The sequence below is a fragment of the Bos indicus genome, chromosome 16, assembly GCF_029378745.1.
Source record: "Bos indicus isolate NIAB-ARS_2022 breed Sahiwal x Tharparkar chromosome 16, NIAB-ARS_B.indTharparkar_mat_pri_1.0, whole genome shotgun sequence".
Taxonomy (NCBI): domain Eukaryota; kingdom Metazoa; phylum Chordata; class Mammalia; order Artiodactyla; family Bovidae; genus Bos; species Bos indicus.
The window spans coordinates 44,666,036-44,692,938 of NC_091775.1; the positions used below are offsets into that span (position 1 = coordinate 44,666,036).

Consider the following 26,903-nt stretch of genomic DNA (forward strand, 5'->3'; position numbering starts at 1 on the left):
GGGGGCAGGGGGAGGGGAAGGCGCGCGCGGCTATTGCTCGGTCCCTGACAAGTAAACATCTTGCCCTGAACAGGCGCGCGTCCCCGTCCGGAGCCCGGCGGAGGGCCCTGCTCATTCCCACCAAGGGCGGCAGCGGGACACCCCGGATTCCCGGCCCCCCGGAGGCATCAAAGGGAGGCAATAAAACGGGAAAAGGAGACTATGAACCAGTCCACGCCAGAGAAGCACAACGCGAGCTCGGCCCGCTGCCTCGGCCTCCGCAGCGGGGTCGGGTGCGCCCCGGAACGCGCTCTCCTCCCCCAGCCCCCGCACCCCCGGAACGGGATCGCCCCTCGCGGACAAAGCCCGGCGCTGGGCGGGGTGGGGCGTGACCGGGGGGCACTCGGACCCCGCAGACGCCCGCACAGGTGGGCTCCGTACCGGGTGTTGGTGCCGGGGGCGGAGCCCGGTCTCCCTGGAGACTGTTGCCCAGGGGACGCGGCGGGCGGGTCCCGGAGCGACGGGAGGGCGCGAGCCTCCGGGCGGCGGCGCGGAGCCCGCGGGGGCCTGAGGGCAGGCCCGCGGCGCGGAGCCGGTGAGCGGGGCATCCGCGAGGGGCGCGGCCCTGGGCGGGGCCCGGACAACGGGCGGGCGCGGGCAGGGCCAGGGGGCGGGGCGTCCCGGAGGCGGGGCGGGGCCAGCCGAGGCGCGGGCACTGTCGGCAAATTCTCACAGTCCCAGCTGGGCGAAGCTCTGGAGCGCAGACGTGCGCTCTGCGCCTTGCGGACGCCGCCGCAAATCCTCCCCGAGCCCCGCTGCTCCCCGCGGGCGGGTGGGGCTGCGCCTGGAGCTCGGGGACCCCTGACAGCTTGCGCTCGCTGCCTCCGGCCCCCCTTTCTGCCGGTAACCAGAGGATAGAAAATGCCACCTGCAAAGTGAGCGAGGGAGGGCCGTCCGCCAGACAGCTCGGGTTCCCAGGGAATCATCAGAAAGGGCGGGGCACCGGGCCCGTGTCACTTGTCAGGAGCCTGGGTCACCAGAGTAAACTGGCTCAAATCCAGTGCGCGGACTATTGTCCAGCCGCTGGGCCCCCCTTTCCATCGGAGTTCCTCTCACAAGTCCCATTTAGAAAATAAATGGGTTAACTCGGGACTGTCACGATACATCTATTCATTAAGATGAACTAAGCGTGCAGGCAGAGCCTGTCTGAGACAGCGCGGTAATCCCCACGCACTTCGTTCTAGATGCTATCCAGGCATCACCTTGTAAGGTGGGCATTGTTCTCCTTCCAGTTGTAAATAATGCAGAATCTCGGAGGGCAGGGAACCTCACTACCACCCCCCACCACACACACACACTTCCGCACCCAATCCCACAGCCTCTTAGAGCTTTAGGACCACTTTGGATAGGTACCAGGTTCATACAATTCTTGCCCTGCAACGTCCCAGGTCCCCTCGAATGCTCTTTGGAGTTCATCGCCCGGAACTTCAACCTCGGCCACAGTGGAGCGCAAACGGCGGAGGAGAGTGTGAGGTTCAGAGTGACCCCAGCGTGTCCCACCCCTGGGGCGGAAGAAAGCGGCCTGAGCGGCATTCCACCTCCACCGAGGGTTCCAGGTGAGGCGCCCAAGGGAGGCCCGCCTGTCCGAGCCCAAGGAGCCTCCCTCCATCCCAGAGCCTGGGAAAAGGGCAGGAGAAACACTCCAACAGAAGTTCCCTGGAATCTTGAAGAAGCCTGGTATGCGCGGACCAGGCGAACCAGTCCTGGGAAGCCCCGGGGCTCTCGGCGATCTCTGCGTACTGTCCCCAGCACCCCTGTCAGGGCCGTGGGTGAAGAGAAGGGGTTCAGGATAGGAGGATCTCCCTCGGTATCCCGTCACCGGATGTCACACATGCGTACACTCGCATGCACGTTCACACACATACACACACACTCGGGCACAGTTACGTAAACTGACACACAATGATGCGGAAAGTCATATGGTGGTGGTGGTTTAGTCGCTAAGTCGTGTCCCACTCTTTGCGACCCCATGGACTGTAACCCGCCAGACTCCTCTGTCCATGGGACTCTCCAGGCAAGAATACTGGAGTGGGTTGCCATTTCCTTCTCCTTCTTCTACATAAACTGACACACACAATTATGCTCAAAGTCACATAAACCTGTACAAATACTCAGGGACCGAAGGTACACACACAAACACACACTCACATAATTACTGTATGTCAACCCACAATCACACAGCCGCGGAGACCACAGACACACACGCACTAGTGCGCATTCACACTGAACCGCACTCTTTATCCACACAGCGCTGCGAGCTGTGCACTTCGCCGACAATCACTGGAGAGGGCGGAGCCTGGCCGCTGGGTGGGAACAACCCCTCACCCAACCCAGGGCGCCACTGGCAAGCTTCCACCTCCACTCCTGCTCCTCCTTGCAGCCCCAGACAGTACGCTCGTGGATGGGACCTGGACTCACCCCGAGGAGAGAGGCGTTCCCAGTGGGGGCAGGGGCGGAGGTCGGTAGGACCGCCCTTAATGCACAGAATCGGGGTTTCCCAGGATGAAGTATAAGCCTCAGGGTCACACTTGGACTTTGGATGGGCAAACATGCAGGGAGGGGTTCTCTGACAGGCATCCTGACTGGGGAGGGGTAGTATCCCTAACAAGCCTCAACCAGGAAAGGATAATGACCCCCTAAGGCCAGGCAACAGAAGAGATTTTCCAAGTAGCTGACAGGTGTTGGCGGGTCCCATCGGCACCGTGGGTGCCCTTCTCCCTAGGGGCCCTGTGGTGCAGACTTCCTTTCTCTCCAGCCTGGGTTTGACTGAAAGTCAACTTCAAAGCAAGGTCCCCATTAACAATGTTCAAATGAGGGTATTATTTTCCTCTGGAGCCAGGAGAAAAACCCAGGATTCTTTGAAATGGCAAAAGTCACAGAAGTCATCCCGCATGTATTTACAAATGTCCTGGAACTGCACTGACAAATTCTAGAAAGATACAGCATGCAATCAGCTGTTTGGGAGATAATTAAGTGAATTAATACAGACATGTGGAAAGTCTCTAGGACAGTGCCTGGTGTGTGGTATATGAAATGCTCAGACATGTTTTCTCTCACAGAGATCTGCAACCCAGTAGTTAGTGGCAGAGAGGGAAGAAAAATCAAAGTGTCCGATCTGGTTCCAAGTTCGGATACATTAACTCCTTTCTGAAATATAAGTGAGGAATTGGCAACCCACTCCAGTATTTTTTCCTGGAGAATCCCCATGGACAGAGGAGGCTGGCAGGCTACAGTCCACGGGGTCGCAAGAGTCGGACATGACTTAGCGACTAAACCACCACCACCAGACCACCATAAAGAAATTAGTTAGGTGGATCAATAAGTTAGTTTCACCATTGTTATAAAGAATAAGGAAATTAGAGTCCCACTTCTCTACTACCTATTGCCAAAAGCTGTTGCTGTTGTTGCTCAGTCGAGTCCAACTCTTTGCAACCCCATGGACTGCCGCACACCAGGCTTCCTTGTCCTTGACTAACTCCTGGAGTCTGCCCAAACTCATGTCCACTGAGTCAGTGATGCCATCCAGCCATCTCCTCTTTATAAGTTCCTGAGCTTGCAGCAAGAGATCAGATGAGCCTCTGGTCCCACCTGCAAGAGCCCCTTGTCACATTCAGCAGGCCTGGAAGAGGAAGAGGATTTGCTCCATGAGTCAGTCACTCCTTCTGCGCCCTGTCCTGACATTTCTACGTAAGCTGACTGTGATGAAATGTCAGCTTCTCTCTGCTGCCCACACATATCCCAACCTTCAACCTTCCTGGAATTCTGCTTGTCTCTCCCTTTTCAAACCTGGCCCTCAGCATTGCAAGGGCTCAGAGTATGTCAACCCCAGATATGCCACTTTGGCATATTGATTATTTGACATTAAAAGGAGTTGAGAAACAGCCAGTGCAAAAAGGACACTCTGAACCTTCTTTGTCCCCTAAAACCAGGAAATAAATCTTCCACGTGAAAGGTACCTTCCCTGCACCAAGGGGAAAAAGACATCCCTAAATCACCAGAGGCAGGGAATTTAGGGGCAAGGGGCTTCCTTGACAGGTCAAGTGAAGAATCCACCTGCCAAGGCAGGAGACACAGGAGACGTGGGTTTGATCCCTGGGCTGGGAAGATCCCCTGGAGGAGGAAATGGAAACCCACTCCAGTATTCTTGCCTGGGAAATCCCATGGACAGAGGAGCCTGGTGGGCTACAGTCCAGAGGGTTGCAAAGAGTCAGACATGACTGAGCACGAGCATGGACAGATGGAGGCTGTATAAGCAGACCTTGTTAACTTCTTCACCATCTTACCACCCCTAGCCCAAACCCCTTGTCTTGTCAATTCATAAACTGTCTCTTTGTCTTAAAGGTATAGACAAAGAAATCTGGTGTCTTCTGTGAGTCTCCTGTCTTTGGAGGGGGGGCTTTCGTACATATGTATGTATTTAAATTTGTTTTTCTCCTGTTACTCTTTTTATTACAGGGCAGGTAGGAGGGGTCTCAGCCAGGAACTTAGAAGGGTAGAAGGAAAATTATTTTTCTTTCTCTATAGCATTTTTAGATGTGGTCAGATAAGAAAGCTGAGTAGGAGTACTTCCCTGGTGGCTCAGTGGTAAAGAATTCGCCTGCCAATGCAGGAAACACAGGTTCAATCCCTGGTCCCAGAAGATCCCCCATGCTATGGAGCAACTAAGCCTGTGAGCCACAGGTACTGAGCCCACATGCCCTAGAGCCCATGCTCTGCAACAAGAGAAACCGCTGCAATGTGAAGCCCAAGCACCGCAACTAGAGAGGAGCCCCCAGTCACCATAACTAGAGCAACAAAGACCCAGCACCATAACTAGAGCAACAAAAATAAATAAATAATTTTTGTTTAAAGGGACACAGTTGTATTATATATAAAAAAGAAAGTTGAGTAGGGCTAAGACAAGAAAGGCTATACTAAAAAAAAAAAAAAAAAAAAGATGAAACTAACAACCAAAAAAAAAAAGTTAAATGCTTGTTTTAAGTTCTATTAGGAAAAACAAGATGATTCTGGAAAATAATCCTCCTCAAAAGGAGGAGACAGTTTCCACAGTTTTGTTTTGTTTTTTAAATTTGTTTATTTATTTACTTTTGGCCGCACCGTGAAGCAGATGGGATCTTAGTTTCTCAACCAGGGACTGGACTCAAGCCCCCTGCAATGGAAGCACCACGTCTTAACCACCAGCCTGCCAGGGAAGTCCCTCCACGATTATTCACATAATTCCCCCATCCTTCGGTTCCCTTGATCTCTTTACTCTCTAAGCACAAGGAATGAAGGAACGTAATTACAGGAGTGTCTGCCTCCTGCTCTCCTGCCACTTTTACAGATTTTCATTAATCTTTGAGACTCTCACCCCCAGATCACTCAAAAAGTGGTTCATCTGTAGTTAAAAAGCAAAGTTAATTAGAATTTTGAAGCTTGTTTCTTTCTTTTGCCAATTCCCCAAGCTTAGACCAAAAAAGTCTGCCTGAGCTGAGGCTTCCAGAGTCTGTGACCTCGAGGGGAGGGGCATTAAGGGAGGGGAGGCACAGATTTTTAAAAATGATGGTCATGTGTGCAGTGCTCATTCTGACAAGTGTCAACCCAAAAGTGGGCTTTCCAGGTGGCACTAGTGGTAAAGAACCCAGCTGTCAATGCAGGAGACATTAGAGACAAAGGTTCAATTCCTGGGTTGGGAAGATCCCTCAAAGGCGGGCATAGCAACCCACTCCAGTACTCTTGCCTGGAGAATCCCATGGACAGAGGGGCCTGGCGGCCTACAGCCCATAGGATCACAAAGAGTCAGACACGACTGAAGTGACTGAGCACACATGCAACCGAAAGCATTCTTGGTTGCAGGGTCTCCTGGTGAGACGTGGGAGCGCCAGCCCCGGAGTTAGACCAGGATTTGGATGAGTTTCCTGATCTCTCCAGAGCTGTTTCTTTGGTAAAAAGAAGATCCTGCAGGACTTCGCTGGGGGTGCAGTGGATAAGAATCTGCTTGCCAATGCAAGGGACACAGGTTCGATCCCTGGTCTGGGAGAATTCCACTTACCACAGAGCAACTAAGCCCATGCACCACAACTACTGAGCTACACAGCTGAGCTACACAACGACAGGCTCTAGAGCCTGTGCTCCACAACAGAAGAAGCCACCGCAACGAGAAGCCTGCAGGCTGCAACCAAGAGGTACCCCCACTCGCCGCATCTAGAGAAAGCCTGTGCAAACCAACAGAGACCCTGTGCAGCCAAAAACAAAACTAAATAAAAAAGAGGAAGATCTAGCAGACAGTGTCAGCGTGGCAAGTGGAGGTAAGGAGCACTGGGACAGCACAGGTTGAGGGCTTCTGGCCAGGCCTCGCGGTGGGCACCTGGTTATACCCTGTTTTCCACCGTGGTTTCCTGTGAGTCTTAGGTTTCCAATTCTAGCATGTGATTCTTGTGGAAGGACAGGATGTCACAGATTTTTTTATACACTTTAGAGTAGAAAAATTATTCCTCTGTTTGTGGGAAAAGGTCAGTTGTGAATTTTCATTCCGAGAAAATTAGAGTAAGGGGATAAACAGGGTGCCTGGAACAACAGCGGATTGTGTGAATCACACATCAAAGAACATGAAAGACACCCTGGGGACTCAGGAAACTGACCTTCTCGAAGCTTCTTGTGAAAACTCTAGATGCATTTGAGAAGCCGCGAGGGTAAGAAAATTCACCCAAGAGCCAGGGAATTTTTAAAAGTTGGGTCCAAACTTGAAAATGGTAAAATGAATGAATCTGGCAATATTAGACTTTAACATATCTGCAAGGCTGCAGCTTAAGATTGTTTCTTTAAGATAGGGGGCAGAGGGCTTGTGCAAGTCACACAATAAGATCCGCAGCAGTCAGTACTGAGAGATACAGCAGAGGGAACGGCCGCTAATATTTTCTGGCCCATACAACACGCCAGTCATTGTGCTAAATGTTTTCAAATTTACCATGAAGCTTTTAAAACATGGTGGCCAGTCCTCATAGGAAAGGCATCTATTGGTATGTCTTCTTCCCTTAAATCTGGGTCGGGGGGACTTCCCTAGCGGTCCAGAGGTTAAGACTCTGTGCTTTCACTGCAGGGGGGCACAAGTTTGATCCCTGATCAAGGAACTAAGATCCCACATGCCACATGGTGTGGCAAATATATATATATATATTTATCTATCTATCTATCTAGGTGGCCTTTTGACTTCCTTGAGCAAGAGTATATAGTAGGAGTGATGCTGAATGACTTCAGAGCTGAGCCCATAAATGGCCATAAATGGCTTCCAGCTAGGTCTGGAGTCAAGCAGCAATGCTTGTTCTCAGAGTTCTGACCATCAGGAAAGTGTGGCCCAGAGCCACCATGCTGTGAGGAAGCCCAAGCTAGAAAGAGAAGCCAGTGTAGGCACTCGGGTTGACAGTCCCATAGGAGCCCAGCCTCCGAGTCAGCCCCATCCAGGCAACTGGAGGAGTGAAGACACTTCCAGGTGGAACTTCCCTATTGGTCCAGTGGTTGAGAATCTGCCTTGCAATGCAGGGGACGTGGGTTTGATCCCTGGTTGGGGTATTGAGAGCCCACATACCAAGAAGCAACTAGGCTGTGCACTACAACTACTGAGCCTGTGCACCACAGCTAGACAAGCACTGCAGTGAATGATCCCGCACAACAAAGATCTTATGTGCTGCAACTAAGACCCAACACAACCAAAAAAATACATAACCTTAAAAAAAATTTTTTTTAAAGGAAGAAACTTCCAGGTGATTCCAGCCCCCAGGTGTTCAAGTAATCAGCTGACCTTTGAGAGCCTTCCCCACTGACCCCAGACATCACAAAACACACCCAAGCTGGCCTGTCAAGCCCTATCTGAGTTCCTGGCCCATAGAATCCATGCTTATAATAAAACAGTTGCTGCTTTATAGCTCTAAATCCAGTGTGATTCGTGCAGCAATGCGTACCTGGAACTTTATCTCATTAAGTCCTAAAACAACCCCACAAGGTAGTTATTATCATCATCTCCTTAAGGAAACTGGGGCCCAAGACTTACCCAAACCTACACAGTAAATGGCAGAGCAGGAAGCTGAAACCACAAGACCAACAACTAAAGCTGCTTCAGCTGCTTCTCACAGCGAATCATCTGCCTCTTATAGGACACTAGGCTGGATTTTTTTTTTTTTTTTTTTTTGACCACCCCTTGGAGCATGTAGGATCTCAGTTCCCCTAACAGGGATGGAACCTACACCCCCTGCCTTGCAAGCCCGAGGTCTTAACCACTGAACTGTCTCAATTTTTTAATGCATGATATGTGCCCATTTGGGGCTTCCCTGGTGGCTCAGACAGTCAAGAGTCTGCCTGCATAGCAGGAGACCTGGGTTCGATCCCTGGGTCGGGAAGATCCCCTGGAGAAGGGAATGGCAACCCACTCCAGTATTCTTGCCTGGAGAATCCCATGGATGGAGGAGCCTGGCGGGCTACAGTCCATGGGGTTGCACAGAGCTGGACAGGACTGAGCGACAGGACACACACATTGTGCCCATTTTATTGTGACCCAAGCCCACCCCTCAAGACCATCTTATGGGGGACTTCCCTGGTAATCCAGAGCCTAAGACTCCATGATCCCAATGCCGGGAACCCAGCTTCAATCCCTGGTCAGGGAACTAGATCCCATATGCTGCAACTAAGAGTTCACATGGAGCAACTAAAAGATGCTGCATGCTGAAACTAGACCAGGCACAGCCAGAGAAGTAAATGAAAAATTTAAAACAGGCGATCTTATAGGCCACCTGCAATGAGGGGTCTCTGCAACTGTTAGGTGGTATGACCCAGTGCCCCGCTGGGAGGTGGTCAAAACCAAGGGGGTGGGTCCTAGGCCTGTTCTATTGAACACCCCTTTTTGATGACAAGAATGAAAGGAAATTCAAGAACTGGCTCACTCATCGACAGAAATGCAAACAGAATTTACAGATACCTGGAGAAAGAAGTCTGTAAAATATATTCTAACAGAAGTGGGTAAATCTGGTAGAAACAAGTACAATGTAATTACATTCAAGCTCCCTAATCAGAAATACAGAGTAGGGAGGAAGGGAAGAGGCCTCAAGAGAGAACGGCATCCAGAGAACTCAGGGCTGACCCAACATTCATTCAGAGTCAGCACTGTAAGCCCTTCACGAAGGAGCCAACGGGGTCCTGGATTTCCTAAGGACCTCTCTCTATTTGAAACTATACCCAGATACTTGCCCCTCCTGGTATTCAAACCTTTGTGGAGCCCCCAATCATATTTGATGCTTTTGAACTGTGGTGCTGGAGAAGATTCTTGAGAGTCCCTTGGACAGCAAGCAGATCAAACCAGTCAATCCTAAAGGAAATCGATCCTGAACATTCATTGGAAGACTGATACTGAAGCTGAAGCTCCAATACTTTGGCCACGATGCACAGAGCCAGCTCATTAGAAAAGACCCTAATGCTGAGAAAGATTGAAGGCAGAAGGAGAAGGGGGTGACAGAGCATGAGATGGTTGGATGGCATCATCGATTCAATGGACATGAGTCTGAGCAAACTCCAGGGCATAGTGAAGGACAGGGAGATCTGGCATGCTGCAGTCCATGGCGTCACAAAGAGTCGGACACAGCTGAGCGACTGAACAACAACAACACCCATATTACAGCATGGTTGGTCTACAGAATATGGCAGAGTGATGCCAGGTCGCCTTGGAGATTGGGTTATAAAAGAACATGGGGCTTCAATCTTGGGCAATCTTTGGTCTTTTTTTTTTTAATCTTTTATCTTTCTCTCATCTTTATCTCTTGGCTAAGCCAGCAACCAAGTTATACAGGCACTTAAGCTATCCTGTGAAGAAGCCCACATGGCAAGGAACTGAGGTATCAAAACCTTGGCAGGTATCTCCAGCCACTTACACCTGCAGCCCCAGCTGCTCCCTGCTTCTGACCCACAGAAACTGTAAGATAGCATTTGTTGTTTAAGCTGCTAATTTTTTTCATTTTGTTTTGTATTTTTAATAATTTTATTTATTAATTTCTGGCTGTGCTGGGTCTTCATTGCTGCTGGGGCTTTTCTCTAGTTGTGGCGCACAGGCTTCCCATTGAAGTGGCTTCTCTTGTTGTGGGACACAGGCTCTAGGGCACGAAGGCTTCAGTAGTTGCAATGTATGGGCTCAGTAGTTGTGGCTCCCAGGCTCTAGAGCACAGGCTCAGTAGTTGTGGAGCAATGGATTAGTTGACCACAGCATGCGGGATCTTCCCAGACCAGGGATCGAACCCATGTCTCCTGCACTGGCAGGTGGATTCTTTAGCGCTGAGTCACTAGGGAAGCCCTAAGCTGCTAAGTTTTGGGGTAACTTGTCACACAGCAGTAGATAACGAATACACTGATGGCTGCGGTGTTCACTATGTGGCCTAGCACCTGCTCCAGGCTTAGTATAGCAGAGGCTCCATCGATACCTGTGACTGAACAGTCAGTACAAACAACTCCTCCACTGTAATAATGAGTCAGAGACATTCCTAAAGAAGTGGCAACAGGCCAAGTGAAAGAAGCCAGACACAGAAGACCACATCCTGTGTGATTCCATGTGTATAACATGTCCAGAAGAGGCAAGTTCATAGAAACAGAAAGTAGAGCAGTGGTTGCCAGGGCTGCAAGGGGTTGAGGAGAAATGGAGAGTGATTGCTAGTGAATACAAGGTTTCGCTTTTGAATAATTAAAACGTAACTCCAATACTTTGGCCACTCAATGAGAAGAGAAGATTCATTGGAAAAGACCCTGATGCTGGGAAAGATCAAGGGCAGGAGAAGGGGGTGACAGAGAAGGAGGTGGTTGGATGGCATCACCAATTCAATGGACATGGGTTCAGGTGGACTCCAGGAGATAGTGAAGGACAGGGAAGCCTGGCGTGCTACAGTCCATGGGGTTTCAAAGAGTCAGACATGAGTTAGCAACTGAACAACAGCTACAAGATTTCTTTTTGAGTGATAAAAATGTTCTATAACAGGTTAAAGCAATGGTTGCACAATTCTGTGACTATATTAAAAAATACTGAATTGTGTACATTAAAAGAATTTTATGGCATGTGAATTATATCTCAATAAAGCTTGTTATGTTCTAGAAGTGGGAGAGGAAACCAGGTGAGGTCACTGTCCCAAGTCAGAAGTGGCACGAGGGAGGCTGGCCCCCCGTAGGACTGGGGAAAGCGTTGGGGTGCTTCAAGTGGAGGGGCCCCCTTCATACCTGGACCAGAGGACATGGGAAGGTCTCAGGAAGGCTAACCGTTGCCATTCAGTGAAAAGGTGTCTGTGTACTCATCCTACAGGGTTTCAAGCTGCCTGGAGCCCAATATCTGGGGCCTGGACATGGCCCTGACTTCCTGTTCCCTACAGACCATCCCACCCACGCATGGTTGACACCCAGCTCTACCGGGAAGGCCTCTCCACCTGCCCTTCATGCAGAAGGGGTGACCACAAAGCCACAGGCTGCAACTTCTTAAAGGACAGAGTGGCCTCCACAAATGAGGCGATCCTACAGCAGAGTTACCCAGTGATGCAGGAAAGCCGGTCCTGGATGAAAGGCAAAACAAGCCGTGAATTTAGAGCAAAGAAAAAGACTTAAACGGCACCGAGTACACTGGTACATAGTATCTAAGAGGTGGTCGATTTACTGGAAATAGAAACAGCTTCAAAGCAGACTTTGAACACATGGTGGGGCAAGTGTGTCTCACGGAGGCCTCTGGGAGGTCGGAATCTTTCGTCTCTTTCTGGCTTCTGAGGTTGGTTTCAGAGTCAGAAGCTGGCGGTCGGACCCAAACAGCTCTTCACCGCACCCTCCCAGACTCTAGGATAAACTTGGGGACCTCTGTGAGCCTGATGAAAGTATACATACAAATGGTCTCCTAGGAGCTTTTTTCTGGGGAGAAGGTCTGTGATTTTTCAACAGATTTTCAAAAAGATTTAAAATCTGGGACTGCCCTAGCAGTCCAGTGGTTAAGAATCCAGGCTTCCCCTGCAGGGGGCACAGGTTCAATCTCTGGTTGGGGAACCTAAGATCCCACATGCCAAAAAAAAAAAAAAAAGGATTTAAAAATCTGAAAAAGGTTAGAAACCATTGAGTAGTGAAGCTGTAGGGCAGGTTTTATTTATAAACTTTTCATAACTAGCTTGTATGGATTCTGTGCAATTAAATATATATAGTATACACACACACTTATAAAACATATAGCACATATTAAAAATGTGCACATGCATAATCTAGGAAAATCACAGCCTATAATATCCAGAAGATGTAGACCACCCCAATCTCAAGACCCCCAAGAAATTAATATCTTTTAAAACTGCAGGGCTTTCCTGGTGGCTCAATGGTAAAGAATCCATCTGCCAGTTCAGGACACGCAGATTCCATCCCTAGTCCAGGAAGATCCTGTATGCCTTGGATCAGGCAACTAAGCTAGGGTGCCACAGCCACTGAGCCTGTGCTCTAGTGCCCAGGAACTACAACTACCGAGCTCATATGCCACAACTACCAAAACCCGAGCACCTAGAGCCTGTGCTCTGCAACAAGCGAAACCACCGCAGTGAGAAGCCTGCACACCGCAACTAGAGAGTAGCCCCTGCTTGCTGCAACTGGAGAAAAGCCCATGCAGCAGCGAAGACCCAGTACAGACAAAAATAAATAAATAAAAAAACAACTCTGCGAACTCAACTTCATCTCTCCTGTCCTGACCCCAAACGAATTACACACACACACACACACACACACACACACACTTTCAGGGTGGCAGTGGAGATGGCTTCCCCTCCTAAGCGTCTCAGCCACTTGGCAGTGTACTCCATTCTCCTAGGCTCCCTTCCCTAGGCTCAGCCTCCAACCTCCTCCTTCCCCACTCAGCCACGGGTTTGCACGTCCTTCTCTCCTGTTGTTAGGAAACCCCAGATCTGAAGACAACCTGTAAGCCTCAGGGACCACAGAGAACTCTGAACGTCTCATTCCATCACCTATCTCATTCCACCTCTCCTTGGCAGATGCTCTCTACGTCTCCTTCTACTTCCAGGTCTCCAGGCTGCTTCTCCCCAGGAATCTACCAGATAGGTTCAAAACAATAGCTGCAGGTCTTCCCTGGTGGTCCAGTGGCTAAGCCACCATGCTGTCAATGCAGGGGGCCCGGGTTTAATCCCTGGTCAGGGAACTAGATTCCACGTGCTGTAACTAAGAGTTCACATGTTGCAAATAAAGACAGCGTGTGCCTCAACTAAGACCTGCCAAAGCCAAATAAATACATAAACATTAAAACAACAACAGCCTCTTCATCAGTTGTCAAGCCCATCTCTGGGGCTACAGCAAGGATCGCCCCATCACTAAGCACCTGTCACGAGCCAGCACATTTTAGGTGCCTTACGTCCGTTTTTGCATTTAATCATCACAAGAAGCCCCTACGGCAGGCCTTCTGTTTCATGAAGGAGGAGGGTGAGGCTCGAGGAGGTGACGTTGCACAGCTAGTGATGGGAGAGGCAGACGTGAACCAGGTTGACCCCCGAGCCCTGCTCTCACCACTGAACCATACTCCCTTTCCTGGGTGTGCAGAGGAACCAGATTTGGGCCACGGGTCAAGAAGACACTTGAGTCCTGTTGCCATGACTGTGTCACCCATTAGGTTGAGGACCCTTGGGTGGACTTCCCACGAAAGGCTCAAGGAAGAAATTGGGCAAGGAAGAAATTGAGGTTGCAGAGGTCGGGCCCTGCTTCCGCTGGACAGAGGGCTGAATGGGCACTACCTGGGCAGACTGCGGTGGGCTGGGTACCAGAAGCTGCATCCTCCTGGCACCTCTCTCTGTAGAGGAGCAGAACCCAGGAGGCCAGTTCCACCGAGACAAGGACTGCAAGAACAGAAAGGCTGTCTGGACCCCAAGTTAGCCTGGAGACAGAGGGAATCGGTGAGAACAGGGCGGGGATGACCCTCTTCACAGCTGATGGGCTCCCAGAGGCCTCAGCCCTCCTCCCACCTGGGATCCAGGTTCCCCTCCTGGGCAATAAGGGGGCACATTTGGAGACAGCACAGGACAGGGGTGAGGAGCAAGCTCTGCCGCTTCCTTTCTGAGTAATACCTAGATAAGTTACTAAACCTCTTTGTGCCTCAGTTCCCCCTTCTGTAAAACACAGATCATGAGAGTGCTTCAAAGAAGAAATTAGTATTTGGGGGACTTCCCTGGTGTTGTTGAAGCTGAAGCTCCAGTGCATTGGCCACCTGATGAGAAGAGCTGACTCATTGGAAAAGACCCTGATACTGGGAAAGATGGAAGGCAAAGGGAGAAGTGGGTGGCAGAGGATGAGATGGTTAGATAGCATCACACACTCAGTGAACATGAATTTCAGCAAATGCTGGGAGATAGTGAAGGACAGAGGAGCCTGGCGGGCTGTAGTCTGTGGCTTCATAAAGAGTAGGACACGACTTAGCTACTGACAACAACAACAACTGGTGGTCCAGTGACTAAAACTCTTACTCTCAATGCAGAAGGGTTCGATCCCTGTTTGGGGAACAAGATCCTACATGCACAACTAAAGACCTGGCGTAGCCAAATAAATAAATAAATAAGTTAGTATTTTCAAAGTGCCCAGAATACTATGTAGCACAGAGTAGGTGCTACAAAAGTGTTTGTTTTTATTGTTATTAAAAGATGTGGCAAGCTAGACTAAGGTGGCAATTCAGAGCTGGCCAATAGCAAGGCTCATTGGTATAAATACTGCTAAAGAAACTAGTGTGAAAGATCCCTTTTCTGGAGCTTGTTGTGCTCCTCAGGGTGAGGGGCTGGTGTCTTTGAGATGGGAGTTCTAGGTCAAACTTCGCCTCTCACCCAGGCTCTGTGATTCTGCCGTCTTCCCCCATCTCCCCCGCCCCCCGACCTCTCTGTAGCAGAATTGGGGGATTTGTGCTCACCATTCCCTCTTCAAGACACCTTGACTGATGGTCTCATCGTGCTGACCACTCAGGATACCAGGCTGCAGGTTTGGTCTCTGAAAGACTTAGCTGTTCTTATGCCCAAGCACACCCATGCCAGCTGTTCACCTTTGTAATTACACAGTGTGGTCAGCGGATAAGTGGATGAAATATGGGTGTGACCAGAAAGAGCTGTTTCCATGAAAATGGAATTGAGTGCTTTAGAAAACAGTAAAGACAAGTCACTAAAACAAAGTTTCCATTAAATGAGACTGAGCAAAGCAACTGTAAAAGGTAGGGGAGAAGAATGAGAATTGACAAAGGATTCTACGCCTTACTTAAGAATGACGAACCAATCAAACAAAAGCTCTTGGCCTCACATCAGTACATCTATGTACTTTTTTGGGGGTGGGAGGAGGGCATGCTGCATGACAAGGGGGATCTTAGTTCTCTGACCAGATCCTCTGGCATCGGGAGCTTGGGGTCTTAACCACTGAACAGCCAGGGAAGTCCCACATCAGTACGCGGGGATATGTTTTAAGTTAAGATGCTTAGATTTGAGATGCAGCATTTTCATAATTATGTACCTAAACTGAAGTTTCAGTTAATCAGTCAATGAATCACATAGGATAACAGGGCTCCTATGGGACCTCCCTGGTGGTCCAGTGGCTAAGCGTCTGCACTCCCAATGCAGGGGGCCTGGGTTTGATCCCTGGTCAGGAAACTATATCCTGCATGCTGCAAGTAAGACCCAGTGCAGCCAAATAAAGTAATAATTTTTTTTAAAGTGCTCCTAAGAAGCTAGGTATCTCATCACAGTTGCATCTAATCTAATCGCTATTTTGCCTTAATCTGTTTTTCAAACTGTAGTTGGAGACATTGGGGTGGGAATAACGGAAGCCACAGCAAGAACATAAACATCTTCCCAGAGCATCCATCTGACTCAAAAGTAAGGGGGAACAGCAAAATAAACATGGATTATTGAGGAATAGAATGTAAAATTATTGTTAGGATTAAAAATAAAACTTGAAGCTTCAAAGCAAGGTCATGGTTGGGGTGGGCTGCAGCAGGCTAGGGTCACAATCCCATCTCTCTGGTGGGAGGAGTGGGTGGGAAAGTTGGAGAAGCAAGGTCCATAAGGGTAAAGGTCATGGCCAGCTGCCTAGCCATCTCCCAACCACTTTCCCACAAACCTGCAGCAGAAAGCTGTCCTGGGATGGCTGCCTTCAGAGCAGCCTGCCCGTTTGGGCACCCCCATCTCGCTGCTGCAGCTTGCAGGTGATGGGGCCAAGATCACCTGATGGCAGACCTCACTAGAAGCTTCACCTCCACCCTCTCAGCCTCTGTCCTCCGAGCTCCTCCAGACCTTGAACAGTTAGAAAAAGCTGGAAAAAAAAAAAAAAAAAGAACCTCCTGGCTTTGGCACATCTGAGAGGAACAGGCTGATAACAAAGGGCAAAGCGATTCCAACCCTTATCTGTAAAATGGGGGTATTTACTGACACACACCCTGTGCATTCCAAAAGGATCATTGTGGGAGAATCAAATAAGATAGTGACTGGGGACTTTCCTGGTGGTCCAGTTGTTAAGATTTCACACTGTTTTTCAATGCAGGGGGCGAGAGTTGAACCCTGGTTAGGGAACTAAGATCCCACATGCCAAGCAGCATAGCCAAAAAGTGAAAAAAAAAAGAAAAAAGGATAGTGGTTGAATAAACCTTAGCACAAAAGCAAACCTCAACAACTTATGACAAAGATACCTGTCATTTAAAATCCATTCAGTCCTACAGTGTGGGCTGCAAAGATTCATTCATCCAGTGGCAAACACAGCAACTTTTGAAGTGCTCATTCCAAACTAATACAGGTTTTTCCTTATTTCTAATCCTCATGACAATCCAATAAAAGAGATACGGTTATGTCAATTTTCAGATGAAAATCCGGAGGCTCAGAGAGGTCAAGGTCACTAAGCATTTAGGATGAAAGCCAAGATCTCAACTTCCCTCTAGTTCCTAAACTCTTGCTTTTGACATGAACATTAGACTTTCTCTTTACTCATTCTCAAACACTGTGCCTCCCACTGGAAATACTAAGCCTCACACATCTTATGAAGCTCCCTCATATAAGACACAGGGTGCACTTAATTAAAAATAGAGCACTGCTTTCCCAGTGACAGTAGGTGAATATTTATTCAAATATTCGTCACACCACACAATAGGGAAAAAAGATTCATAACCCAGTGAGCTGGCTTTTGGACCCATGAACCATCAGAAACAAGTGTGTGGTTTTGCTCATCTTTTCATTGGCTCTAAACATGAGAAAGGTTTTTCAATGGCGTTTTTTAAGAGGGACAGGTGAGAGGGAAAGTTGGGGGGGTTTTTGGTGGTTTTTCCACTAGAAGAAATTTCTCATGAAGCTGTTTGAGATCAAGACCCTGGTTTTATTGATATCCTCCTCAGACACAGGTCAGCAGCAAAGAGGAAAATGCATGCTTAAACCAAATGTGTGTGGGATGGACGACCCTCACCTGAGGCTACCTGACACTCGCTTGAGAGGAGCTTGGACGCCGTTTCACTCTGCTGTGCTGTTGTGTCCGACTCTTTGTGACCCCGTGGACTATAGCCCACTAGGTTCCTCTGTCCATGGGATTTTCCAGGCAAAAATACTGAAATGGGTTGCCATTTCCTACTCCAGGGGATCTTCCCCACCCAGGGATTGAACTCACGTCTCTTGCGTCTCCTACACTGGCAGGATTCTTTACCACTGAGCCACTAAGGAAGCTTTACTTTTTACTCTAAGGGGCTGCAAAAGGCTGCTTCATGGTCAGCAACCCACGCTGGTGCTACCCCAGGGTCCTGCGTCTGCGGGACCAAACCGCAAGAAGGAGCGACTGGATGTGGACAGAAACGATCACCAAGATGAATTCTGGACTCCACCATTCGTAAGTCTTTACCCTCATTTCCATGCTACAGGGGTGATGGGACCCCAGAGCACAGGGTCCTGCAGCCCCTCCGTCCCGCCATACCTCTCAGCAAGCATCAGTTCATGCATTTGCCCCAGGGAGGCTCACACCCAGATCCAGGCAGACAGCTGGGGACTAGGTCCATTTTGACAGAAGGGCTGATGGTCTACCTTTATAGCAGAAAAATGGATCCCCATGCTTAACCCAAATCCTTTTGGCTTAAGCGTAAACCATCTCTCCCTGTAGTAACAAGATTAATCTTGAGGGTAAATGGAGACTTGTTAAATAAAATAATGATAATAACAATAGTAGTGGAGTAGGTTGCCTTGCCCTTCTCCAGGGTATCTTCCCAACCCAGAGATCAAACCCACAGCTCTTACCTCTCCTGCATTGGCAGGTGGGCTCTTTACCACTTGCACCGCCTGAGAAGCCCATTCCTATGGCCATACCACCCTAAATGCACCTGATCTTGTCTGATCTCAGAAGCTAAGCAGGATTGGGCCTGATTAGTACTTGGGATGGGAGATTGCCTGAGAATATCAGGTGCTGTAGGCTTGGGCTTCCCTGGTGGCTCAGACGGTAAAGAATCTGCCTGCAATATGGAAGACCAGGTTTGATCCCTGGGTGGGGAAGATCCCCTGGAGAAGGGAATGGCAACCCACTCTAGTATTCTTGCCTGAAGAATTCCTTGGACAGAGGAGCCTGGTGGGCTGAGTATCAACTATATGATATGCGACGTTCATTTTCTAGTTTATCTCATTTAATCCTTAAGACAACACTAGGAACAGGTCCCATTAGCTTCACTTAACAGAAGAGGAAACCGAGGATCACAGAAGGTAAGAAATCTCAAGGTCACACAGCAGGAATGTAGGGAAACTACAGTTTAAATTCCAGAGTTCCATCCAATTCTAGAGGTCAAGGGTTTAATTGCTATGTTATACTGCAGCAAACCTCATGCTATACCTACAGCTAACAACCAAAAGGAAAGCTATTTAGCTTCATTAGCAAAATAAATAAATAAAGCAAAAAAAATTCAAGATGACTACCTTTTAAGCCAATTAGTAAAACATTTTTTACCAATATTATTAAATGCCATCATGAAACTATTCTATATCACTGGGATAAACTCATTCAATATTTCCTGGAAAAATATTTAGCTCCACGAGCCATAAAAATGGTCAATACCTTTGATGATAATTCTTGAATACAGGAAAATTCAGATGCCTGAAAATATCTGTTACAATGCTTCAAAAGTGGTGTGTGTGTGTGTGTGTGTGCCTGGAAGCAAGATAAATGTCCCGCAGTGGAGGATGCCGGAGAAAGTAATGGTGTCCCTGCACTAGGATATTTATCCTGCCAATAAAAGGATAACCAGGTGATGAAGTGATGTGGAATGCTAACGTACGTGCCCCCATTAAGTGAAAAAAGCAAATTACAAAAGCACATGATTTGCCCCTCACACAATTAAGTATAGAATTATCATATGATCCAGCAATTACGCTTCTGGGTATATAGGCAAAAGAATTCAAAGCAAGGACCCAAACAGATATCTCTGAACATCCACATTCATAGCAGCATTATTCACAATAGCCCCAAAGTGGAAGTAACCAAGTGTCCGTCGACAGATGACTCAATAAGCAAAATGCGGTCCATCCGTACAATAGAATATTATTCAGTCCTTAAAATGGGGGGGGGGGGCTTCTGACACATGCTGCAACACAGATGAATCCAGAGGTCATGATGCTGAGTGAAACGAGCCAGTCACAAAAGGACAAATACTGTGCGGTTCCATCTGTATCAGGTACCAAGAGTAGTCAAATTCCGAGATAGAAAGCTGAGTGGTGGTTGCCAGGGGCTGAGGTGGGGAGAGCATTAGCGTTTAATGGGTAGAGTTTCAATTTTGCAAAACAAAAAAATTCTGGAGATGGACAGCAGTGATAGTTGATGATGATGTGAATGTACTAAGTGCCACAGAATGAAATACACTTGAAAAAATGGTCTAAATGGTAAATTTTACATATATTTTACCACAATTAAAACATAAAAATTAAAGTAAAAAAGCATATGCCTAATGCAGGGTTCGATCCCTGGGTTGGGAAGATCCCCTGGAGGAGGGCAAGGCAACCCACTCCAGTATCCTTGCTGGAGAATCCACATGGATAAAGGAGCCTGGCAGCCTACAGTCCATGGGGTTGCAAAGAATCGAGCACGACAGAGACTAGGCACACAGCACACTGGTCACAATTAAAAATGCACGTTAAAAAATGGAAAAGTGGCCCAGTGGTTAGGACTCCACACTTTCACTTCTGAGGGCCCAGGTTCCATCCCTGGTCGTGGAACTAAAATCCCACAAGACGTTCTACACACCCTGTACACATCAGCTCTTTTACAGACATAAAAGTGTGCCTGGCACTTTAAACGTGACTATATGAAATGCTCAAGACTGGCGATAAAATTGCTATTCCAGTTGTTAAAACTGGGGACTCTGAGGCTTGCGAGGGTTCTGTGGTTTGCCTGGTGTTTGGGAAGGATTTCCCTGGTGGTCCAGGGGTTGGGACTTTGCCTTCCAACGCAGGGGGTATGGGTTCGATCCTTGGTAGTGGACTTAAGATCCCACATGCTTCTAGGTCCAAAAACCAAAACATAAAACAGAAGCAACACTGTACCAGATTCAATAAATGGCTTTAAAAATGGTCCACATAAAAAAAATTTTTTTAAGTGATTGGGATTAAAATCAAGTCTGGTTGACTCCAAAGACGTACTTTTTCTTCCATATGGCAATTCCTCCCTCACCTCTGCACCCCACCCCGCCTATGTATAAAGGACTTAAAGTTTCAGCATCACAGCTATGAACCTGCTTCCCTATTGAGAAGACAGCATGTCTCCAAGATTTCACAACCAACAGAAAAAAAGGCAATGCCCCTCTGCAATTCTACATGGGGAGGTGGAATAGGAGCCCTGCCCCTCCAGAGAGCTTCCATCCCTACAAGCTTCAGTAATAGGGATGGGGCTCCCCAAATCCCTTCCCACACCACCAGCGCCATCCTACCCCACCTCACAATGGTGGCTGCTCAGGAGGACATAGGGACATAGCAACAAAACTGAGCCAGTCCAACAACTGCTCAAGAGAGGAAACTCCAAAATGGGAAGGGCTGTGTGTCCCCAGACAGAGGTGGGGAGCCCTGAGCTGAGAAAGCGTTGTCCTAGGTCAGGTAGGACCAGAGAAGACTAAAAGGGGCTGAAACAATTCCCTGCAGGTGAAGAGCCTGGTCTCTTGGCAGTTCCTTTGAATTCCAGGAATTTTCTTTTCTGCCTTTGGGACCCTGATTGTGGAGGGTGCTACTCACAGCAGAGCTAACTTCTAAGGCGGCTGCCAGTTCACAAAGCTGGGGAGAGGGCAGCAGGAGGGCGGAAGGAAGGCTGGTGACTACAGGACCTCTGGTGACTCTGAAATCCTTGCCTGATTGCACTCACAGGAAAGTACAGGGCCCAGATGTAGGAAGCGTTCCATTCCCTGCAAAGACGACTGTGCTCAAACCTTCCCCAGAAAATACCAAAGAAACACACTCCCATCCTTCTGCAGTTGGCTGAATGGTGGCCCCTAAAGATATGTCTGCCTTCATCCCCAGAACCCATGAATTATTTGGAAAATTAACTTTGTGTAGAAAGGGTCTTTGCTGATGTAATTAAGGACCCTGAGATGAATTCATCCTGGACTGTTCAGGTGGACCCCAAATCCAATGACAGCTGTCCCTCTAAGAGACACAAGAGGAGAAGACAGAGAGGAGGAGCCGTGTGAACACAGGGGCAGAGATCAGATGATGCTGCCACAAGCCAAAAACAGCTGGAGCCCTCAGAAGCTGGAAGAGGTGGGGGGGTCCCTGGAGAGAGGGAGGCCATACAGACACCTTGATTTTGAACTTTTGGGCTCCAGAACTGTGACGGAATACATTTGTGTTGTTTTGGGCCACAAAAACTGTAAGAATTTGTTATTGACAGCCACGGGAAACAATACGGCATCCCTCCAAGACAGTAAAATCCAGTTCAAGCAGCTTACTCCCTTTCTGCAGCTCTCCCCTCGCCCATCCCCCCATCCCCACTTACTGTCACGTTCCTGGCATTTCCTCTAAGTGGAAAAAGCAATTTCCCCCAAAGTGAGTGAAACACAGTGAACTGAAATACCACTTTAGGAACAGACACACCCATCACTCTGAGGACTCTCCCTCTCAGCTCAGAAAGTAAGCAGCCTTGGAAAACACCCATTTCCAGGAGAAGCCCCAGGAGCCCTTCTCTGAGGGGGGTCAGGTCACCACCTCTGATGGGGAGGAGTGGAGACTTCTACAAGCCACACCAGGGCAGCACCAACCTCAGGCCCCAGGGGCTGTGCTGGCCTCCAGGGAAGGGAGAGGGAGCCAGATTTTGCAATGATCCAAAGCAAGTCAGTATTTGTCTGCAAGGAAAAGAGTGAAGAGAGAGGCTCCCCAGTTTTTTAAATTGTTTTCTTCCCCCACCTTGAAACTGGCAGCATTTCTGATATGATTGCAGGGGATTTCCACCAACCAAGTTGAAGAAAATTCAGTTTTAGCATTAACTGCAGGGAGAGAGGAGGAGTTTTGCAACCTTTGTCATTTATGAAACACCAGCAGTGGCCCCAAAATGAAGATGCTTTCCTTTCTCCCAAATCAGTCAGGCTCCCACCACCCTCCACGGGCTGGCGGCTAATTACCACACGCGTCTTGACTCTGACCCGGGGGCAGCGGGGCACTGACCTTCCTTGACCCTCCTGGGAGCCTTGCCCTCCAGTCCTGCCCTTCCAACCGCTCGGCTGGGAAAAGTGTTTGTCCTCTGGAGAGTGGCGGAAAGAGCTCCTCTGAGGTCCCACGGTAAGGAAACACTTGGTGGGGCCCCAAGCCCCACCATCAGACCCACAGAAGCAGCTGGAGGGAGGGAGGTGCTCTCTAAAAAAAATGGTTTTGAAAAATCAGCTAACCAAAGGGGAATTGCTTCATAAGTTGCACATTCACTTCTCCCTTTAACTGTGCAATTAAAGGAAAACAAGGTGAAGCAGGAACTGACCCCTCATACTCCCCCATTCTCTCCCCACCCCACAATGTCCCTTGACATAGGCACAAAAGCAAAGCTAACCAGGTCTGAGGCTGGTCTCTACTTATGGATTGTCTTGCCTTGTAAGCACCCCCAGGGGCTGGTACTGTCCCTGCCAGCCTGCCTTGTTTTTAGCCTTGGCCCCCGGGGGGATCCGTAATAAAGCAAGAGAAAGAACGGAGCCCCAAGCATCATTCAAAGGTGTACTTTACCCGTCCTTCCTGGGCAAGGACTAAAGCAGCAAAATTGCAGATTGTCCCGCCGGAAAGGGACATCAGCATGGCCAGAAGGACCTCTGGGGCAGTTGCCCTAAGTCCAGAAACATCTGTATTGGCAGTGTTGTTTCTAAAGGTGGGTGGAGAGGTGAGGGGAAGTAAGCTTGGCTTGTCTTTAGAACTGGCAACTGCCAACTAGGTTTTAAGAGTATACTCATCCTCCCACCCCACCCCCACACCCCGGGTGTTTTCCACTACTTTGCTGAAAGCACCAGAAGAGAATGAACCTCAGTATGTGTTAGTCAGAGCTCTCCTGAGCCAGGATGGACAGAATCCCACCATCAAGACATTAAGCCACAGCAGGACATGGGAATGTGAAGGGGTTGGCGATTTCTGCTCTGGGGAGAACAGAAGAGAAAGCTCTATTCTGCTCTCCTTGTGTTTGCTGGCAGCCTCCTAAATCAGAAGAATCTTCACCCCCACTTATCATGTTCCTCAAACCTGGTGGGTAAAGGTAGCAAGGTTTTACAGGAAAGCATCCAGGTGGGTACCTTAGACTCTGGCTCTGAAAGGACACCCCACATCCCAGGTCCAAACACCAAGCAAACTGTTAGGCGACATACATTCTTCTTCATCTGCAAACAGCAGCACTATCAGATGACTAAATGCTTTGGCGTCTAAAGGAACCAGGATTCTGGATCAGCTAACTGTAAACGTGTGGGTCAGCAAGTTTTCACTGTGCTGAGCCTTGGTTTCCTCCGGTACAAATGGAGCCCTCATTCAGCGCCTGGTTAACTGAAGATACATGGAAAAAACCCTATGGCACCATTCACTTGAGAAGAACACTGAGGCACTCAGGCACGCCAGCGGTGGGTGTGCAGCCCCTCTGGAAGTGAGCAGTGGTATTAGTTCTCGGTTTCAAAGTCGCTCTGGAGCAGTGAACCTTTCCCGGGGAGATTCCTGGGAAAGGAAGCTGCTACCTGCCCCAAGGCATACATCTCACACACGCGTGACCGTGCTTGCAGGACATTTCTGGGGGTGGCGTCTGTCGGGGTTTCTGCAGGAGCCCCGGGGGAAAGAAGCCCCATTTGATGGTCCAGTGGGGTTCGAGACCCACAGCGCCCTCCTTCCTGGGGACACCTGAACGAAATGAAAGCTGCCCAATCATCCAACGGCTCCAGACCGCTCCATATGCAAACTGGGCAGATCCCAAGGGTGCTGCGCTTGAACCTGGTACTTGGGCCGCCGGCACTGGCTGCCCCACGGCGTCCCCCACTCCGACCCCGGAAATCCCATCCCCACTCGCTTCCCCTCCCGAAGCGCCTCCTATCAGTCCTCTCCTGGCTCTCCATCTCCCCACCGGAGCAGGGCTCAGGGCGCAGACGGCAAAGCAGTGCCCCCGCCCACACGTCCCGGTCCCCAAAAAAGTTCCCCCGGTCTCTCTCTCCTCGATCTCAGAAAAGTGGGTGCACAGGACGGACCCTAAATAAAAACAGGAAACGCGATTAAAAAAAAAAAAAAAGGCAGCAGCAGCAGCCTCATTCAGGCTGAATTGAGGGTAAGAGTATTAAAAAGAAGAAAGAAAGAAAGAAAGAAAAAAAAAAAAAAAGAGTCCGGAAATGCAAAGCTGAAGGCGGTTTTGCCGCCGTAACCCGGACCCAGCCGCAGATCCGGAGCTGGTCTCGGCGCGCCGCTGCAGTAAACACGCGGTGAGCGGCGCCAGCGGCCCGAGCCCCGCCAGGGCCGGAGGGAAGGACCTGCAGCAAGTCCAAGCGCCCGGCAACGCCTTCCCTGGCCCCTCTCCAGCCACGGGTCCCGCTCTCCGGGGCTGGGGAGGGTGCACCGGGCCAGGGCGCAGGGGAGGTGTGTGCACCCCTCTCCCCAAGGCTCGACCGGAGCTCGGGGCGGGGGTGGGGGGAGGCGGAACCGCCGTAGAGAGCGTAGCCTGCACCCCACGGCATAGCCCGGGCGCCCCGGGTCCCGCTCGCCAGCCCCCGGGGCAGGGCTCACGCGGCTAAGCGCTGTCATTCCCTGGGCTCGGCTGGTGCATACGAGGCTGTCTTGCCGCGGGAGCGCACCCCGTACCCCGCCTCGGGCCCGGGACCTCCCCGGTCCCGCTCCGCGGGGCATACAGTCCCCGTGCACGGGAGCTGTGTGCACCCCTCTCTCGGAGGATGCTCCGGGGGCTGCCCCGACCCCACGCACAACCTTGGCCCAAGTTCCGGGGGGCGCCCCCTCGCCCGGCTCGCTAGACGCCGGCGGGTGCACAAGACCCGGGTGCACCGGCTCTTCGCGCCGGGAGACGTCCACAAGCCGGTCCCCCGTCTCTTCGTGGTCCCCCTAAGTCCTCCGAAGTCCCTGGTCCCGGTCCTCTCCCCCACCCCCCAGACTCAGCCGGAGGTGAGCGCTTACCCGTCCGGGCGCAGCTGGCAGCCGCTGGGAGCTCCTGCGCTGGGCGCGAGTGAGCCTCGAGGGACGGAGGCGGGGCGCGGTGGGGGCGCCCCGCCTGCTGACAGCCCGCACACTCCACTTCCCACTTTGTTTCCCTTTTACTTGCAACAGGAAAAACAGCAGGTCCTCCTGCCGCTTCTTCTAACCCTCCGCCTGCCTCGCCTGCCCCCCTCCGTCTCGGGCTGGAGGGGCGTCAGCCCAGGTGCCTCTGGAAGCTACACCTTGCCCTTCTTCAAAACAAGTTTATATCTGTATCCAGAAGTGGAGTGTTTCCTGCCGTGTCAACACACAAAGATGTCACAGCCATCGGCGATTCCGGCCCTCCAAATGTGAATATCTGAGCCCCGAGGGCGCCCAGGAAGAAGGATGAAGCTCTCAAAGACCAGCTCTAAGGAGCTGGGGGTATTGGTGGCGGGGCGCGGGCATGTGAAAAAACGCAGGATTCTGGCTCCGCTAGCTGAGATGCATATGAAAGGAATGATTTCTGCAAGCCCAGGCTCTTGCATCTTTTCGTACACAGAAAAGTGCTAAATTCCTTAACTTGAGATATCTGTTTTTTCATAATTAATAATAATCTTTTGATGTTCAGACTACTTGCCCCTTGTTGCAAACTTGTATATAATTTCACTCCTCCGCACCACCCCCCCACCACCACTTTATCAGTAGCAGTTCTCTCAGGGTTACTTGGGATGCTGTCTCCCAGGCTTGCCGTCTTAAAATTCCCACCAAATAAAACATAACTCTTGACTTTTATGTTGTGACTATTTTTTTAAGTCGACAGTTTTTATTTAATAAAGAAAACGATCAAATCAAGGTCCTAAGAACTCATAAAAGCCCCACACCTTCCACATGCACACACCAAAGGATTTTAGCCCTGGAGGGAGGAAAGCTGGAGGCACCTGGTGGGGGGGAGCCAGGCCAAGTGCAGGGAACTGGCAGGGGGTGGGTAAGTGGGGACCTGGAGCTTGGAGTCCCACTGAGCTCAGTCCTGGAGGGAAAGCAGTGGCCTGTGGGCTTGGATGGGTCAAGAGCATGGGTCAGTGCCCCCCAAGATTACTATAGTGGCTTCAGATCCTTCCAGCATGTGATGGGTGATGAGCCAGTCAATTTCTTTGTCCAATGACTTAAAGGACCCCCACCCCCAATCCAGCCTGGGAAAGAAAGCACCTGTTTGCTTTCCTTGAACAGAAGAAGACACTGAGGCTTGAAGACGCATTCTTTCTA

General features: G+C 49.9%; 2 protein-coding genes and 1 pseudogene across 15 annotated transcripts in view; 2 read left to right on the forward strand and 1 right to left on the reverse strand.

Annotated features, from left to right (window-relative positions):
• The window catches only part of PIK3CD (phosphatidylinositol-4,5-bisphosphate 3-kinase catalytic subunit delta), a 61,929-nt gene extending 36,136 nt beyond the window's left edge, over window positions 1–25,793 (reverse strand). For 7 of the 11 annotated variants that reach the window (XR_011560817.1, XR_011560818.1, XM_070768253.1 and 4 more), the window contains exon 1: window positions 25,641–25,793. The gene's annotated coding sequence lies outside the window, so the exon portion shown is untranslated. Of the gene's footprint in view, window positions 1–420; window positions 556–3,418; window positions 4,862–22,679; window positions 22,987–23,225; window positions 24,485–25,640 lie in introns of those variants that run through there. The other 4 variants (XM_070768251.1, XM_070768250.1, XM_070768248.1 and 1 more) reach the window with 4 other exon arrangements.
• On the forward strand, window positions 1–26,432 carry LOC139176394 (uncharacterized). Of its 4 annotated transcripts, XM_070768263.1 has the most exons (4): window positions 1–574; window positions 1,428–1,595; window positions 17,748–17,889; window positions 25,791–26,432. In XM_070768263.1, exons 1-4 carry the CDS (start codon window positions 202–204, stop codon window positions 25,822–25,824), a joined length of 717 nt encoding a protein of 238 aa, XP_070624364.1. In that variant the 5' UTR covers window positions 1–201; the 3' UTR covers window positions 25,825–26,432. The 4 variants fall into 4 exon arrangements, 3 of the variants coding, with proteins under 3 accessions (XP_070624364.1, XP_070624365.1, XP_070624363.1); XM_070768264.1 differs by lacking the exons at window positions 17,748–17,889; window positions 25,791–26,432 and adding an exon at window positions 11,342–13,575; XM_070768262.1 differs by lacking the exons at window positions 17,748–17,889; window positions 25,791–26,432 and having other exon boundaries at window positions 1,428–3,422.
• LOC139176558 (5S ribosomal RNA) lies at window positions 18,346–18,465 on the forward strand (annotated as a pseudogene).
• Window positions 26,433–26,903: the final 471 nt, after the last annotated feature.

Excerpts from the sequence above, each read along its gene's own strand:
- LOC139176394 (XM_070768262.1), top strand. The coding sequence starts at position 202 with ATGAACCAGTCCACGCCAGAGAAGCACAACGCGAGCTCGGCCCGCTGC. Across the intron at positions 575-1,427 it reads AGGCCCGCGGCGCGGAGCCG|GTCCCCTCGAATGCTCTTTG; the intron begins GTGAGCGGGGCA and ends GCAACGTCCCAG.